General features: G+C 44.9%; 1 protein-coding gene across 3 annotated transcripts in view; it reads left to right on the forward strand.

Annotated features, from left to right (window-relative positions):
* Nucleotides 1–14,603, forward strand: part of LOC140726386 (cystine/glutamate transporter-like) — a 167,902-nt gene that overhangs the window by 63,894 nt on the left and 89,405 nt on the right. For all 3 annotated transcript variants that reach the window (XM_073042690.1, XM_073042691.1, XM_073042692.1), the window contains one exon: nt 14,333–14,432. In XM_073042690.1, the coding sequence (XP_072898791.1) occupies nt 14,333–14,432 (100 nt within the window). The remainder of the gene's footprint in view (nt 1–14,332; nt 14,433–14,603) is intronic.

A 14,603-nucleotide genomic window follows, 5' to 3' on the forward strand; every position in this document is an offset into this window, starting at 1 on the left:
CTCATGTGTTTACTCTTTAGATATACCAGTTCACCTAAAACTGTTCCATATTGTAATAATTTTAACTTCCTTATTATCTTTTGAAATTTCCCCTTTGTGTTAATTAGCAATAACACTTAGATTTCACACCTTTGAATGTGGTGAAGAGGATGGTAACAACACATCATCAATAATTGATTCTTGGACTTATTTCAGTAAAGGATAACACTGGAAGATTCTTTTTAATTATCAGTCAAACACTTTCTTTCCACACCTTTTGACTGATCACACAGGGCTGTTCACAATTCAGTATCAGCCCAATAGTTTGATAAATCAATTTGTAAAAAGTGTGTCATCAATAAGAACATGGAGCACAGAGCATTAAAGCACGGTACAGGCCCTTCAGCCTATTATATTCTGCTGATTTTTTACCCTACTGCAAGATTAGCTAACACTTCTCTCCCAAATAGCCCTTTATTTTTCTTTCATCCATACCTATCAATGAGTATCTTCAATGTTCTTAATTTACTTGCATGTACTACCATCCCTGGCAATGTATTCAATACACCTATCATTCTCTATGTTTTAAAAATACTACCTCTGACAACCCCCTGTTCTTTCTTTCAATCACATCAAAAGCATGACCCCTCGTATAAGCATTGCCGCCCTGGAAAAAAGAGTGGCTGTGGATTGTATCTATCTCTCTTATCATGTAATACATCTCTTTCAAGTCTCCTCTCATCTTCCAAAGAAAAAGCACTAGCTCACTTAACCTTCGCTCATAAGACGTGATCTCTAATCCAGACAGCATCTCTCTAACCCTCTCTAAAGCTCCACATACTTCCTATAATGAAGAAACCAGTACTGAATTTAATACTCCAAATGTGAACTAATCAACATTTTTATAGAGCTACAACATTACCTCGAGACTCTTGAACTTAATCCCCCAACTAATGAAGGTCAACACACCATATGCCTTCTTAACCACTCTTTCAACTTACTTGGCAAATTTGAGGGGTCTATAGACTTTGATCTCAAGGTCCCTCTGTTTCTCCAATCTGCTAAAAAATCCTGCCGTTAATATTGTTCTACGCTGATGTCACATTCATCAAGGTACCTGTCTCTGGTGAATGTTGTAAGTACAGTACTTATTAAGAATTTCCCTTACCTCCTCCGATTCCAAACACATTTCTTCTTTTATCTTTAATCGGTCCTATCCTCACCCTAGTCATCCTCCTATTCTTCATGTATCTGTAGAACACCTTGGGCTTTCCCTAATCCTACTTACCAAGACCTTCTCATGTCTCCTTCTAGCACACCTTATTTCCTTACTGGCTTCATTGTAACTCTGTAGAGATCTGTCTGATCATTGCTTCCAAAACCTTAAGTTTGCTTCTTTCTTCCTTTTGGTTAGATGTTCTGTATCACTTGTCAACCATGCTTCCTTCACCCTACCATCCTTAACCTGTCTCAATGGGACAAACATATTCAGAACCCCATGCAACCTCCACATTTCCATTGTACATTTCCCTGAGTACAGTTGTTCCCAATTTTTGCTTCCAACTTTTTGCCAAATAGCATCATGTTTAGCACTCTCCCAATTAAATACTTTCTCAAACTGTCTGCTCCTATCCTTGTGTAAGGCTATGCTCAAGGTCAAGGAGTTTTGCTCACTGTCTCCAGAATGCTCATCCACTGAGACATCTGTCACTTGACCAGCTTCATTGCCAACTATCAATATAGTGTCTCCTCCTAATAGCAAACCTTCCTGGACACAATTAACCAATTATGCCCCATTTAAACCTTTTGCACTGAGGTGCTAATCAATATTAGCAAAGTTGAAGTTACTCATGAGAACAACCCTGTTATCTTTGCACCTTTCCAAAATCTGCTTTCTGATCTCCTCTTCAATGACCCTGTCGTGATTGGGGAACCTGTAGAATACTCTGAAACTCCCAATAGCGTTGATTGCTCCCTTCCTGTTTCTGACATGCACCCAGATTGATTCAGCAGACAATATTTTTTCAGCGGGCTGCGATCATCGCAGGACGTGGTTTTTTGGTGGGGCAGTGAGACATTTAAAAGAGCTCAAAGACTTACGGAACTTTTCAGCTTGCTGCAAACATAATGATCTCTTAATTCAGCAGGGGCCAATAAAAAGAAGCTAAATGTTAATGGAGCAGCTGTTGTTGGAGTGGTCAGGCATTGGCTCAACAGGCTTAGGCAACAAGTGCAGGCTAGAACTTAAGCTTAAGCAGTGAGAGGTACTGTACAACAAGTGCGGGCAGGGTGGCAGTTAAGACAGTGGAATGCTCCTCCTGTAAGATGTGGAATTGCAAGGTAGTTATTTGCCTCCCTAATGACTACATCTTCAGGAGCTTCAGCTCCTGACTGACAAAGTCGAGGAATATAGCTGGATGTACTCAGGACCATTTGGGAGGCTCAACATCTTACAGGTGGGAATTTTATTGAGGTGGTCCCACCCAGAGTGTAAGACCATAAGACCATAAGATATAGGAGCAGAAGTAGGCCATTCAGCCCATTGAGTTTGCTCAGCCATTCAATCATGGCTAATCCAATTCTTCCAGTCATCCTAACTCCCCTGTCTCTCCCCATACCCTTTGACGCGCTTGCTAATCAAGGACCTATCTAGCTCCGCCTTAAATACACCCAATGATTTGGCCTTCACAGCCACTCGTGGCAACAAATTCCACAGATTTACTACCCTCTGACTGAAGTAATTTCTCCACTTCTCTGTTCTAAATGGACGTCCTTCAATCCTGAAGTTGTGCCCTCTTGTCCTAGGCTCCCCTACGATGGGAAATAACTTTGCCATGTCTAATCTGTTCAGGCCTTTTAACATTCAGAATATGTAGGTTTCAGATAGTAGGTGAGTGGCCACAAGGAGAAGTAAGAGAAGTAAGGGGAGACAGTATAGGATCCCACTGTGGCCATTCCCCTCAGTAACAAATGTACTCCTTTGATTACTGCTGGGGGGGGGGGGGGGAGGTGGAGGGAAAAGGACCTATCAGGGCACAGCAGCAGCAACCAGGCCAGTGGCACTGAGGCTCAGCAGGGAAGGGTAATGTCAGGAAGAGCGATATTGATAGAAGACACACGCGTGAAAGAGATGCAAGTGTGGTGTGTTTCCTCCCAGGTGTTAGGATCCAGAGTGTCTCGGGCAGCTGCAAAAGCTCCCAAGAGGGAGGGTGAGCAGCCAGAGGTCATGGTGCATGTTGACAACAATGACATAGATAGAAAGAGAGAAGATGTCCTGTGCCATCAGTATTGGGAATTAGGGAAGGTGTTGAAGAGCAAGATCTCCAAAGTAGTAAAGTGGATTACTCACAGTACCATGTGCTAGTCAGAGCAGGAATAGGACAATAGTAGAGATAATGAGTTGTGAGGAAGTGCTGCAGCAAGCAGGGCTTCAGATTTCTTGTAATTCAAATTTTTATTATTATTTATTCTTATTTTACAAAGCAGCACTGCATATCATAGAGCAGATACAGTACAGCATATTTACACAGCCATCCCATGACAGGAAAACATATAACACTAAGAAACAGAAAAAAACTTCTAATTTAAGATTAACATACAACCAAAATTGATCCCACACATTTTGCACTTTTCCCTCACTGTTAGTTCTTCCCAACATGTGTTCATATGATGAAATCTTAACCATTTCCTCAGTCCATTCCCTCACAGTGAGACATCTGGGTTTTTTTCCAGTTTTGCAATATAATTCTTGCAGCTGTGATGAGACCCACCTTTAAAATAGTAAATTTGTCATTGTTTACATTAGGTATCATTGTCCTATCACCCAGGAGACAGAGCCGTGGGCACAAGGGCACTGTAGGACCCGACCAATTCCCCAACAAATCAAGAACTTTACACCAAAATGGATGAACCATAGAACACACCTAGATCATGTGAAAAAATGTGCCCACCTTATTTTTTACATTTCCAGCATAAAAGATTATCAACAATCCCCATTTTGTAGCGTCTAGTTGGTGTTCAATAATATGTGTACTATCTTATACTGAATAAATTTCCCTCTCGCTTCTCTAATATGTCTACCCACATTTGATAAAATATTTGACCACTCATTAGCTTCAGATTTCTGAATCATTGGGATCTCTTCTGGGAAAGGTATGACTTGTACAAAAAGGACTGATTACATCTGAACCCAAGCGGGACCAATATCCTGCTGGGTGGGTTTGCTGGAGCTATTGGTGAGGGTTAAACTAATTTGGCAGGGGGATTAGAGCCAGAGTGATAGGGCTGAGGATGGGGGAAGATGGTATTCAAGTTGATGCCTTGTGTAGTGAGACTGCTAGGAAGGACAGGCAAATGATAGAGCAGAAGTGCAGTTAGTGGGATGAGTTGAAGTGACATGGAGACAAAATCGGAAAAAGGTGATGAACACATGAGGGAAGGTGTTATATTTGAATGCATGCAGTATACAGAACAAGGTAGGTGATCTTGTAGTACAGTTAGAGATTAGCAAGTATGATGTCACCATCACAGCATTAAAGAAGATCATAGTTGGGAGCTTAACATCGAAGGATACACATTCTATCAAAGTGACAAGCAGGTGGTCAAAAGGGAATAGGGTGGCTCTGTTGGTAAAAAAACGCAATCAAAATCTTAGAAAGAGGTGACATAGGATCAGAAGGTGTAGAATCCTTGTGGGTAAAGTTAAACTGCAAGGGTTCAAAGACCCTGAGGGGAAGTTAAATGCAGGTCTCTGAACAGTATTCAGGATGTGGGATACAAATTACAATGGAAGATAGAAAAGTCATGTAAAAAGAGGAATGTTATAATAGTCCAGGGGGATTTTAATGTGCATGTAGATTGGGAAAATCAGTTGGTGCTGAATCCAAAGGGAGACACTTCGCAGAATGGCATTTTAAAGCAGCTTGTGATTGATCCCACCAGGGGTTCAACTATTCTTGATTGGATGTTGTGTAATGAAATAGATTTGATTAGGGAGCTTAAGGTAAAGGAATGCTGAGGAGACAGTGATCATAATATAGTATTCACCCTGCTGTGGAGGGAGAAGGTAAGTAAAACATCTCAGTATTACAGTGGAGTAAAGAGGATTACAGAAGCATTAGGGAGGAGCTGGCCCAAATTGATTTGAAGGGGGAACTATCAAAAATACTGCCAGAACAGCAATGGCTGGAATTTCTGGGGACAATTCGGAAGACACAGGGTAGATGCATCCCAAAGATGAAGAAGTATTTGAAAGGGAGGATGAGGCAATCATGGCTGACAAGAAAAGTCAAAGACAGCATAACAGGAAATGAGAGGGCATATAATATAGCAAAAATATCTGCAAAGTTAGAGAACTGGGAAGCTTATAAATACCAACAGAAGACAACTAAAAAATCTATAAGGAGAGAAAAGATGAAATATGAAGTCAATAATATAAAAGAGGAGAGGATACCAATTTTTCAGATATATAAAGAATAAATGAGAGATGAGAGTCGATTTTGGACCACTGGAAATTTATGTTGGAGATGTAGTAAAGCAGAAGAAAAAAATGGCAGACAACCTTAATAAGGATTTTGCCTCAGTTTTCACTATAAAAAACACTAGTAGAGTGGCAGAAGTTCAGTCGTGTCAGGGGCAGTAGTGAGTGTAGTTGCTGTTGCTAAGGAGGAGGTGCATGGGAAGCTGAAAGGATTGATGTTAGACAAGTTTTCTAGACCAGACGGACTACACTTCAGGGTTCTGAAAGTGGTAGCAGAAGAGATTGTGGAGCCATTAGTAATGATCTTTTAGAAGGTTCAGTTACTTGGCATTCGAGATGAGGTAGTAAATAGGATTGCACATTCATTTTGAGGGAGCAGTCAGTGAGTAGTAGTAGATGGTTTCTTTTCTGACTGGATGTCTGTGACTAGAGGTGTGCCACAAATATTGATGTTGAGTCCATTGTAGTTTGTCATCTATATCAATTAACTATATGATAATGTAGTAAACTGAATCAGCAAATTTGAAGGTGACACCAAGATTGATGGTGTAGTAGACAGTGAGGAAGACTATCAAAGCTTGCAGTAAGATCTGGACCTGTCACGGTCCCGACCATTAATTCCCCATTTTCTCCTAATTCCCTTTGATAGCGGCACACCTGGTTTTCATCAAGACCTGCAGCATAAAAACCCCGGCTTTGCTTCCACTCATTGCCAGATCGTTGTTTCAGCCAGTGTGGTAATTAACGTTCCCGGCCAATTAGGATTCTGTATTCTAAATTTTACTTCAGTACCGAGGTTTACCTGTGTAATTCCGTTTCTCCATGTCAAGAAAAGTATTGTCTACCACTTGCCTTTCTACGCCCCGTGTCAAGATAAGTTTTGCCTGCTGCCTGTCTCCTGTTTGCCGTTCTGCGCCAGCACCACCCTGCGTCAAGATAGGTTCCGCCTGCGTCCTGCTTTCCTGTTCACCCTCCTGTTTGCCGTTCAGCTCCAGCCACTCTCGCACCTTCGTCTGCATCCTAACTCAATCTCCGAGCCAGTGTCCTGTGTTTGGGTTCGCCCCGTTCTTTGCAACAGAACAATCTGGCCACCATGGACCCAGTGGACACAAATACCCTTCAACAAGCCCTCGCCAGCCAGGGTTCCCTACTGGGACAGCACAACCAACTCCTCCGGGAGGTCATGGAGAGCCTCCGTTCCCTGTCTGCTCACGTCACGCAGGTCGGTGACCAGGTGGACCATGTATCCACTCATTTCACTCAACCCACTCCTGGAACCCTGTCTAACCAGCCCAGACAGCCTGTAGTGACAACTCCCTACGTGTCAGCAACATCCCCGCCAAGAGAACCTCACATACCTGATCCGGAGCACTATGCTGGGGATTTGGGGAAGTGCCGAGCCTTCAATGCTCCCTGGTGTTTGAACAGCAGTTGTCAACTTACCCTACAGATAAGTCAAAGATTGCGTATATCATGGGGTTGTTGCGGGGAAGTGCCTTAGCGTGGGCCACAGCTGTTTGGGATAATCAACCAGATATCTGCTCTTCTTTCGCCACCTTTATCGTGGAAATGAGAAAGATCTTTGACCACTCTTTCCGTGGTAAAGACGCTGTCGAGTGTCTACTCACGATTCACCAGGGCTCACGCAGTGTTGCCGAATATTCCGTGGGGTTCCGGACGTTAGCGGCCGACTCGAGGTGGAACAATGAGTCACTCCAGGGGGGTTTTCGGAATGGTCTCAGCGACATGGTGAAAGACGAGTTGGTGGCAAGAGATGACACCGATAGCCTGGATTCCCTGATCTCCCTAACCACCAGGTTGGATAAATCGTCTCCGAGAACGCCATAGAGAGAGAACTAGTCGTCCACCACCTTTGGCCACCTCTCAGCACTCATTACTGCCTCCCGCCAGAACAAGCCTCTCTCCTCCTTCTGCACCCCGAGTAGCGCCCAGCCCTGATGTTTCCACCGCCCCGGGAAAGGAACCCATGCAGCTGGGACTGAATTGCCTTTCTCCCGCTGAACGACTCCGGAGAATGAGAGCGGGTGAGTGTCTATATTGTGGCCAGACCGGCCACTTCTGAGCTACCTGTCCCCTTCAGCTAAAAGGGAAGGCTCACCAGTAACAAGGGGGAGTCTGGTGAACCAGACAACATTCCCTTCCGTCTCCCAAACTCGGACGAAGCTTCAAGCCACTTTGTCTTACAATCAACAGTCCTTGCCTCTGTTAGCAGTAGTGGACTCCGGCGCAGAGGGAAACTTTTTGAATGAAAACTTAGCCTTACAAGCTGGAATTCCTCATGATCCATTGTGTACCCCCCTGGAAGCCCAGGCACTGGACGGTAGACTCCTGGCTCGAGTCATGCATTGCACAGAACCCGTGCTTCTCCTCTCTGGAAACCATCGAGAACGGGTATGATTCAATTTAATTTCCTCTCCTCAAGCCCCTATAGTTCTTGGCCATCCCGGTTAAGCCGTCATAACCCCCACATCGACTGGCCCACTGGGAAGATAGTCAGCTGGAGCTCGTTCTGCCATTCCACTTGTCTACGATCCGCCCTTTCCCCAGAGGAGGACACCGCGACCTCATCCACCTCTGAGCCCCCTGATTTGTCCAAGGTCCCCATTGAGTATCACGATCTGGGAGAAGTGTTTAGCAAGCATTGGGCCCTTTCTCTGCCCCGACATCGCCCTTATGATTGTGCAACCGCCCTGCCCGGAGCCACTCTATCATTGGTCCCCCTTCTGGTCGGGACAGGCTATACAGCAATGGAGACTTAACTAAATAACTCTCGTGGCTGGCATTATCCAACCCTCATCTTCCCCTGTAGGTGCAGGTTTCTTCTTTGTAGGGAAGAGAGATGGTTCACTGCATCCCTGCATCGACTACTGTGGCCTGAGCAACATCACCATAAAGAATAAGTGTCCCCTGCCCCTTATCAACTCAGCATTTGAGCCCCTTCATGGAGCCACAATTTTCTCTAAGTTGGACCTGCAGAATGCCTATCACCTGGTCAGGATAAGGGAGAGAAATGAATGGAAAACAGCTTTTAACACCCCCCCCCCCCCCCGGTCATTTCAAATATATGGTCATGCCATTCGGTCTCACCAATGCCCCCGCCATCTTCCAAGCCCTGGTAAACGATGTCCTTAGGGACTTTATTAACCATTTTGTTTTTGTTTATTTGGACGACATCCTAATCTTCTCCCGTAATCTGCAGGAACACACCCACCATGTCCGTCAGGTCCTTCAGAGGCTTTTGGGGAATAAGCTATTCGTTAAGGCAGAGAAGTGCGAGTTCCATGCCCATTCTGTCAGTTTCTGGGGGTACATCATTGAGAGCGGGCAAGTTTGGGCGATTTCCCGAAAAGATCCGAGCGGTGGCAGAGTGTCTAAAACCCACAATGCTTAAACAACTCCAGCGATTTCTGGGGTTCGCAAACTTCTACCGTCACTTCATTAGGGACTACAGCTGGGTGGCAGCGCCCCTCACCTCTCCTGCAAGCCCCTTCCACTGGACCCCCAAAGTGGACTCAGCCTTCTCGGAGCTGAAGAGGCATTTCACCTCCACTCCCACCCTGGTTCAACCTGACCCCTCTCACCAATTCATTGTGGACGTTGGTGCCTCCGACTCTGGGGTGGGAGCGGTCCTCTCCCAATGCTCCGTCCCAGACCAAAAGCTCCATCCCTGCACCTTCTTCTATCGCTGTCTACCTCCCACCAGATGGAACTACGATGTTGGGTACCGGGAGTTGCTGGCTGTCAAACTTGCCTTGGAGGAGTGGAGGCACTGGCTGGAGGGAGCAGAACACCCATTCATCATCTGGACTGACCATAAGAACCTGGCATACATCCAAACAGCTAAACGCCTTAATTCCCACCAAGCCCGTTGGGCCATTTCAAATTCACCCTCACCTATTGTCCTGGTTCCAAGAACGGAAAGCCAGATGCTCTCTCTCATCAATACGTCTCCGAGGAGGGCCCTTCCAACCCTGATACCATCCTTCCGCCATCCTGTGTTGTGGCTGCCCTCACCTGGGAGATCAAAGCTATTGTCAAAGAGACCGAACATACTCAACCTGACCCAGGCAATGGACCCCCCAGTCGCCTCTTCATGCCAGACTGTCCGGTCTCAGGTTGTCCAGTATGGGCATATTTCCCGGTTCACCTGCCATCCTGGAATTGATTGAACTCTGTCCCTTATGAAGTGACATTTCTGGTGGCCCACCATGGATGCTGACACTCACTCCTTTGTCTCTGCCTGTTCTGTGTGTGCCCGCGGAAAAGCCTCCCATTAGCCACCTGCCTGTCCTTGGCTGCCATTGGTCCCACTTTGCTCTGGATTTCGTCACTGGACTACGCCTTTCACATGGTAACACTGCTGTACTCAACTTGGTGGACCGTTTCTCCAAAGCCATGCACTTCATAGCCTTTCCCAAACTCCCTACAGCCCGTGAAACAGCCGACCTCCTTCTCCAACACGTTTTCTGCCTTCATGGAATTCCCTCTGACATCGTTTCTGACCGGGGCCCCAATTCATCTCCCAAGTCTGGAGATCCTTCTGTCAAGTCCTTGGAGCCACAGTAAGTCTGTCTTCCTGTTTCCATCCACAGACTAACGGTCAAACGGAGTGAGCAAATCAGGATTTGGAAGCAGCTCTGCGCTGCGTATCCGCCAACAACACGTTATCCTGGAGCAGCATCTCACTCGGGTGAAGAATGCCCACACAATCTCTGGTCAGCACCGCCACCGGAATGTCTCCTTTTAACTGTTCCCTCCGTTATCAACCCCTCTGTTTCCTGCCCACGAAGACGACATTGCTGTGCCTTCAGGTCTGGCCCATCTCACTGGTGCCGCAAGATCTGGAAGGATGCACGCTTGGCCCTGCTCCGCTCAGCTGACCGCAACTGGAGGAGTGCCGATCGCCATCGAATTCCAGCGGCCAGCTATCGACCTGGTCAGAAGGTTTGGCTCTCTTCAAGAGACATCCCTCTCAAAACCGAATCCAAGAAACTCGCCGCTCGTTTCATCGGACCATTCAAAATCGACAGCCTCATCAACCCCTCGGTGGTCAAACTCAAACTGTCCAGATCTATGCACATTCAACCCACGTTCCACGTCTCTCAACTGAAACCTGGGTCTGTCAGCCCTTTGTGCCCTCCTGTGAACCTCCTCCACCTGCCCGGATCATCGATGACAACTTAGCTTACACCGTCCGGTGAATTCTGGATATGCACCGCCGAGGCAGGAGTCTCCAGTACCTGGTCGATCGGGAGGGATACGGTCCTGAGGAGCGCACCTGGATTCCCCGCTCCTTCATCCTGAACCCTTCCCTCATCCAAGATTTCCATCGAGACAATCCGGACAAACCTGGTGGTTCGCCTGGAGGCTCCCATTGAGGGATGGGTATTGTCACGGTCCCAACTGTTAATTCCCCATATCCTCCTAATTCCCTTTGATAGCGGCACACCTGGTTCTCATCAAGACCTGCAGCATAAGAACCCCGGCTTTGCACCCACTCATTGCCAGATCGTTGTTTTAGCCAGTGTGGTAATTAACGTTCCCGGCCAATTAGGATTCTGTATTCTAAATTTTACTTCAGTACCGAGGTTTACCTGTGTAATTCTGTTTCTCCATGTCAAAAAAAGTATTGTCTACCACTTGCCTTTCTACACTCCGTGTCAAGATAAGTTTTGTCTGCCGCCTATGTCCCGTTTGCTGTTCTGCGCCAGCACCACCCCGTGTCAAGATAGGTTCCGCCTGCGTCCTGCTTTCCTGTTCACCCTCCTGTTTGCTGTTCAGCTCCAGCCACGCTCACGCCCTCGTCTGCATCCCAACTCAATCTCCATGCCAGTGTCCTGCGTTTGGGTTCGACCCGTTCTTTGCAACAGAACCAGCTTGAAAAATGGGCTGAGAAGTGGCAGACGGAATTTAATGCAGACACATGTGAGGTGTTGAACTTTGGGAGGACTAACCGGATAAGTCTTACATGGTGATTGGTAGGGCACGGAGGAGTGTGGCAGAACATAGTGATCTGGTAATACAGATCCATAATTCTGTGAAAGCGGCATCATAGGTAGATAGGGTCATAAAGAGAGTCGTTAGCACATTGGCCTTCATAAATCAATGTATTAAGTACAGGAGTTGGGATGTTATATTGAAATTCCATAAGAAGTCAGTGTGGCCTAATTTGTAGTATTGTATCCAGTTTGGATCACCTATTTACAGGAAAGATGTAAATAACATTGAAAGAATGCAAAGAAAATTTACAAAGGACTTTGCTGGAACTTGAAGACCTGAGTTATAGGAAAGCTTAGTACTTTATCCCCTAGAAATTAGAAGATTAAGGGGAGATTCGATCGATGAAAAAATTTACCAAGGGGTATATGCAAGCAGGCTTTTTTCACTGAGGTTGGGTGAGATTACAACTATAAAGGTCATGAGTTAAGGCTGAAAGGTGAAATGTTTAGGGGGAACATGAGGGGAAACATCTTCACTCACTGGGTGGTGAGAATTTGGAACAAGCTGCCAATGTAAGTTCTGGATGTGGGGTCAATTTCAACATTTAAGAGAAATTTGAATAAGTACATCGATGGGAGAGGCATGGAGGGCTATGATCTGGGTGCAGATTAATGGTTCAGCAGGGGCTAAACGGGCTGAAGGGCTTGGTTCTGTGCTGTAGTGTTCTATGATTCTATGACTCTAAGAATCACTGGATTCTGGAATGGTTCCAGAAGACTGGAACATTGCAAATGTCACTCCACTCTTTAAGAAAGGAAGGAGGCCAAAGAAAGAATTTATAGGCCAGTTTTCCTGACTGCAGCGGTTAGGAAGATATTGGATTCCATTATTAAGTTTGAAGTTTCAGGGTAATTGGAGGCACATGATAAATAGGGCTAATCAAAGAATTCCAACAAATTTGTCAAATTATTTGGAATTCTTTGATTTAATAACAGGCAGGATAGACAAAGAATCAATAGATGTTGTTCAACTTGGATTTTCAGAAGGCCTTTGACAAGGTTCTGCACATCAGGCTGCTTAACAAGATAAGAGCCCATGGTATTACAAGAAAGATACTAGCATAGGTAGCAGATTGGCTGACTGGCAGGAGGCAAAGTATGGGAAAAAGGGCACCTATTAGGTTGTCTGCTAGTGACTCATGTTGTTCTGCAGGAGTTGGTATTGTGTTTGTTTCTTTTCACATCATATGTCAATGATTCAGAGGACAGAATTGATGGCTTTGTGGCCAAGTTTGCAGACGATACAAAGATAGGTGAAGGGATGGTAGTATTGAGGAAGCAGAGAGTCTGCAGAAAGACCTAGACAGATTGGGAAAATGGACAAAGAAGTAGCAGATGGAATATAATGCAGGGAAGTATAGAGTCATGCACTTTGTTAGTAGAAATAAAGGCATAGACTATTTTCTAAACAAGGAGAAAGTTCTAAATCAGCTGCAAAGGCACTTGCGGGCATTTGTACAGGATCTCCGAAAGTTTAATTTACAGGCTGAGTCAGAGGTAATAAAGACAAATGTAATGTCAACATTCATTTTGTAAGCACTAGAATATAAGAGCAAGAATGTAATGCTGAGATTTTCTAAAGCTTTAGTCAGATTGCAAATGGAGTATTGTGAGCAGTTTTTGCCTACTCATCGAAGAAAAGATATGCTGGCATTGGATAGGATATAGAAGAGGTTCATGAAAATGATTTTGGGAATGAAAAGGTTAATCTATGATCATTTTGATGGCTTCGGTCCTGTACATGCTAGAGATTAGAAGAATAAGGGGAGATCTCATTGAAACCTATCGAATATTCAAAGGCCTAGATAGATTGAGCATGGAGCGAAAGTTTACTATTATGGATAAGTCTAGGACCAGACAGCACAGCCTCAGAGTAGAGGGACTTACATTTAGAACCAAGATTATGAGGAATTTCTTCGGCCAGAGGGTAGAGTAACTATAGAATTCATTGCCACGGACAGCTATGGAGGCCAAATCATTGAGTATATTTAAAGTGGAGGTTGATAGGTTCTTGATTAATCAGGGCATCAAAGGTTATGGGGAGAAGGCAGGAGAAAGGGGTGGAGAGGGATAATTATTCAGCATAATGGAAGGGTAAAGCAGACTTGATGGGCCAAGCTGCCTAATTCTGCTCCTATGTTTTTCTTATTTCTCCACGGTATACTCCAGCAGTGATATTATCCCTGATTAGCAATGTCATTCTTCCACCACATTAACCTCCCTCCCTGTCCCTTTTAAAACATCATACTTCTGAAGCATCAATCAGCCACTCTTTCCCTTGTAACTGCCAGGTCCATGTATTACCCATCTAATTTCATCACCTTTGTTCCTGATACATCCCACATTAAAGTAAACACATTTCAACTCATCCAACAGACTGTATTTATATTCTATCCACTACCTACCCTTCCTCACAATCTCTCTATACAATGCATCTACCTTTATGCTGACTCCTCCATCATCTGACCTATGACTAGTCCCCATCCACCTACCAACCTAGATTTAACCCTGCCAACTCTTCCCTTTTGTGCAGGTCATACCTTCCCCAGACGGGATCCTGGTGATCTACATATCTGAAGTTCTGCCCCCGCAGCAACTCTTCAGCCACACTTTCACCTGCTATATCATCCTATTCGTACCCTCCCTGGTGCCTGGAACCTGAGATTACTACCCTTGAGTTCCTCATTTTTAGCTTCCTTCCTGGCTCTCTATATTTACTCTTCAGGACCTCATCCCTTTTCTGAGCTATGTCATAAGGATAGATAAGTTTGTTTAGTTTATCAAATTACTTGTTTCTGCCAGATTCTGTAATGACATGATGTTTATAATTATTTCCCTCTCTCTCTAACCACAGGAGAAACACAAAATTTTTCTCAACCCTTCCAGCAATCAGAAGTTAGTCTTATGGGACTTCCCCTTGCTTTTTATGCTGGAATGTATGCATATGCAGGATGGTAAGTGCACAACATGTGAAAGTGGACCTAGCAGAAATTGTTCTTATAAAGGCTCTTATTAAAAGACAGCTGGTCCTTAAGTTGTGTCTGTGATGGAATCAACCACAATCTGCAACTTTAAACCGCACTAACAAAACATTCAAGTGGAATTATTTCATTTGAAACACAAAA

The sequence above is a fragment of the Hemitrygon akajei genome, chromosome 4 (assembly GCF_048418815.1).
Source record: "Hemitrygon akajei chromosome 4, sHemAka1.3, whole genome shotgun sequence".
In the NCBI taxonomy this organism is placed as follows: Eukaryota; Metazoa; Chordata; class Chondrichthyes; order Myliobatiformes; family Dasyatidae; genus Hemitrygon; species Hemitrygon akajei.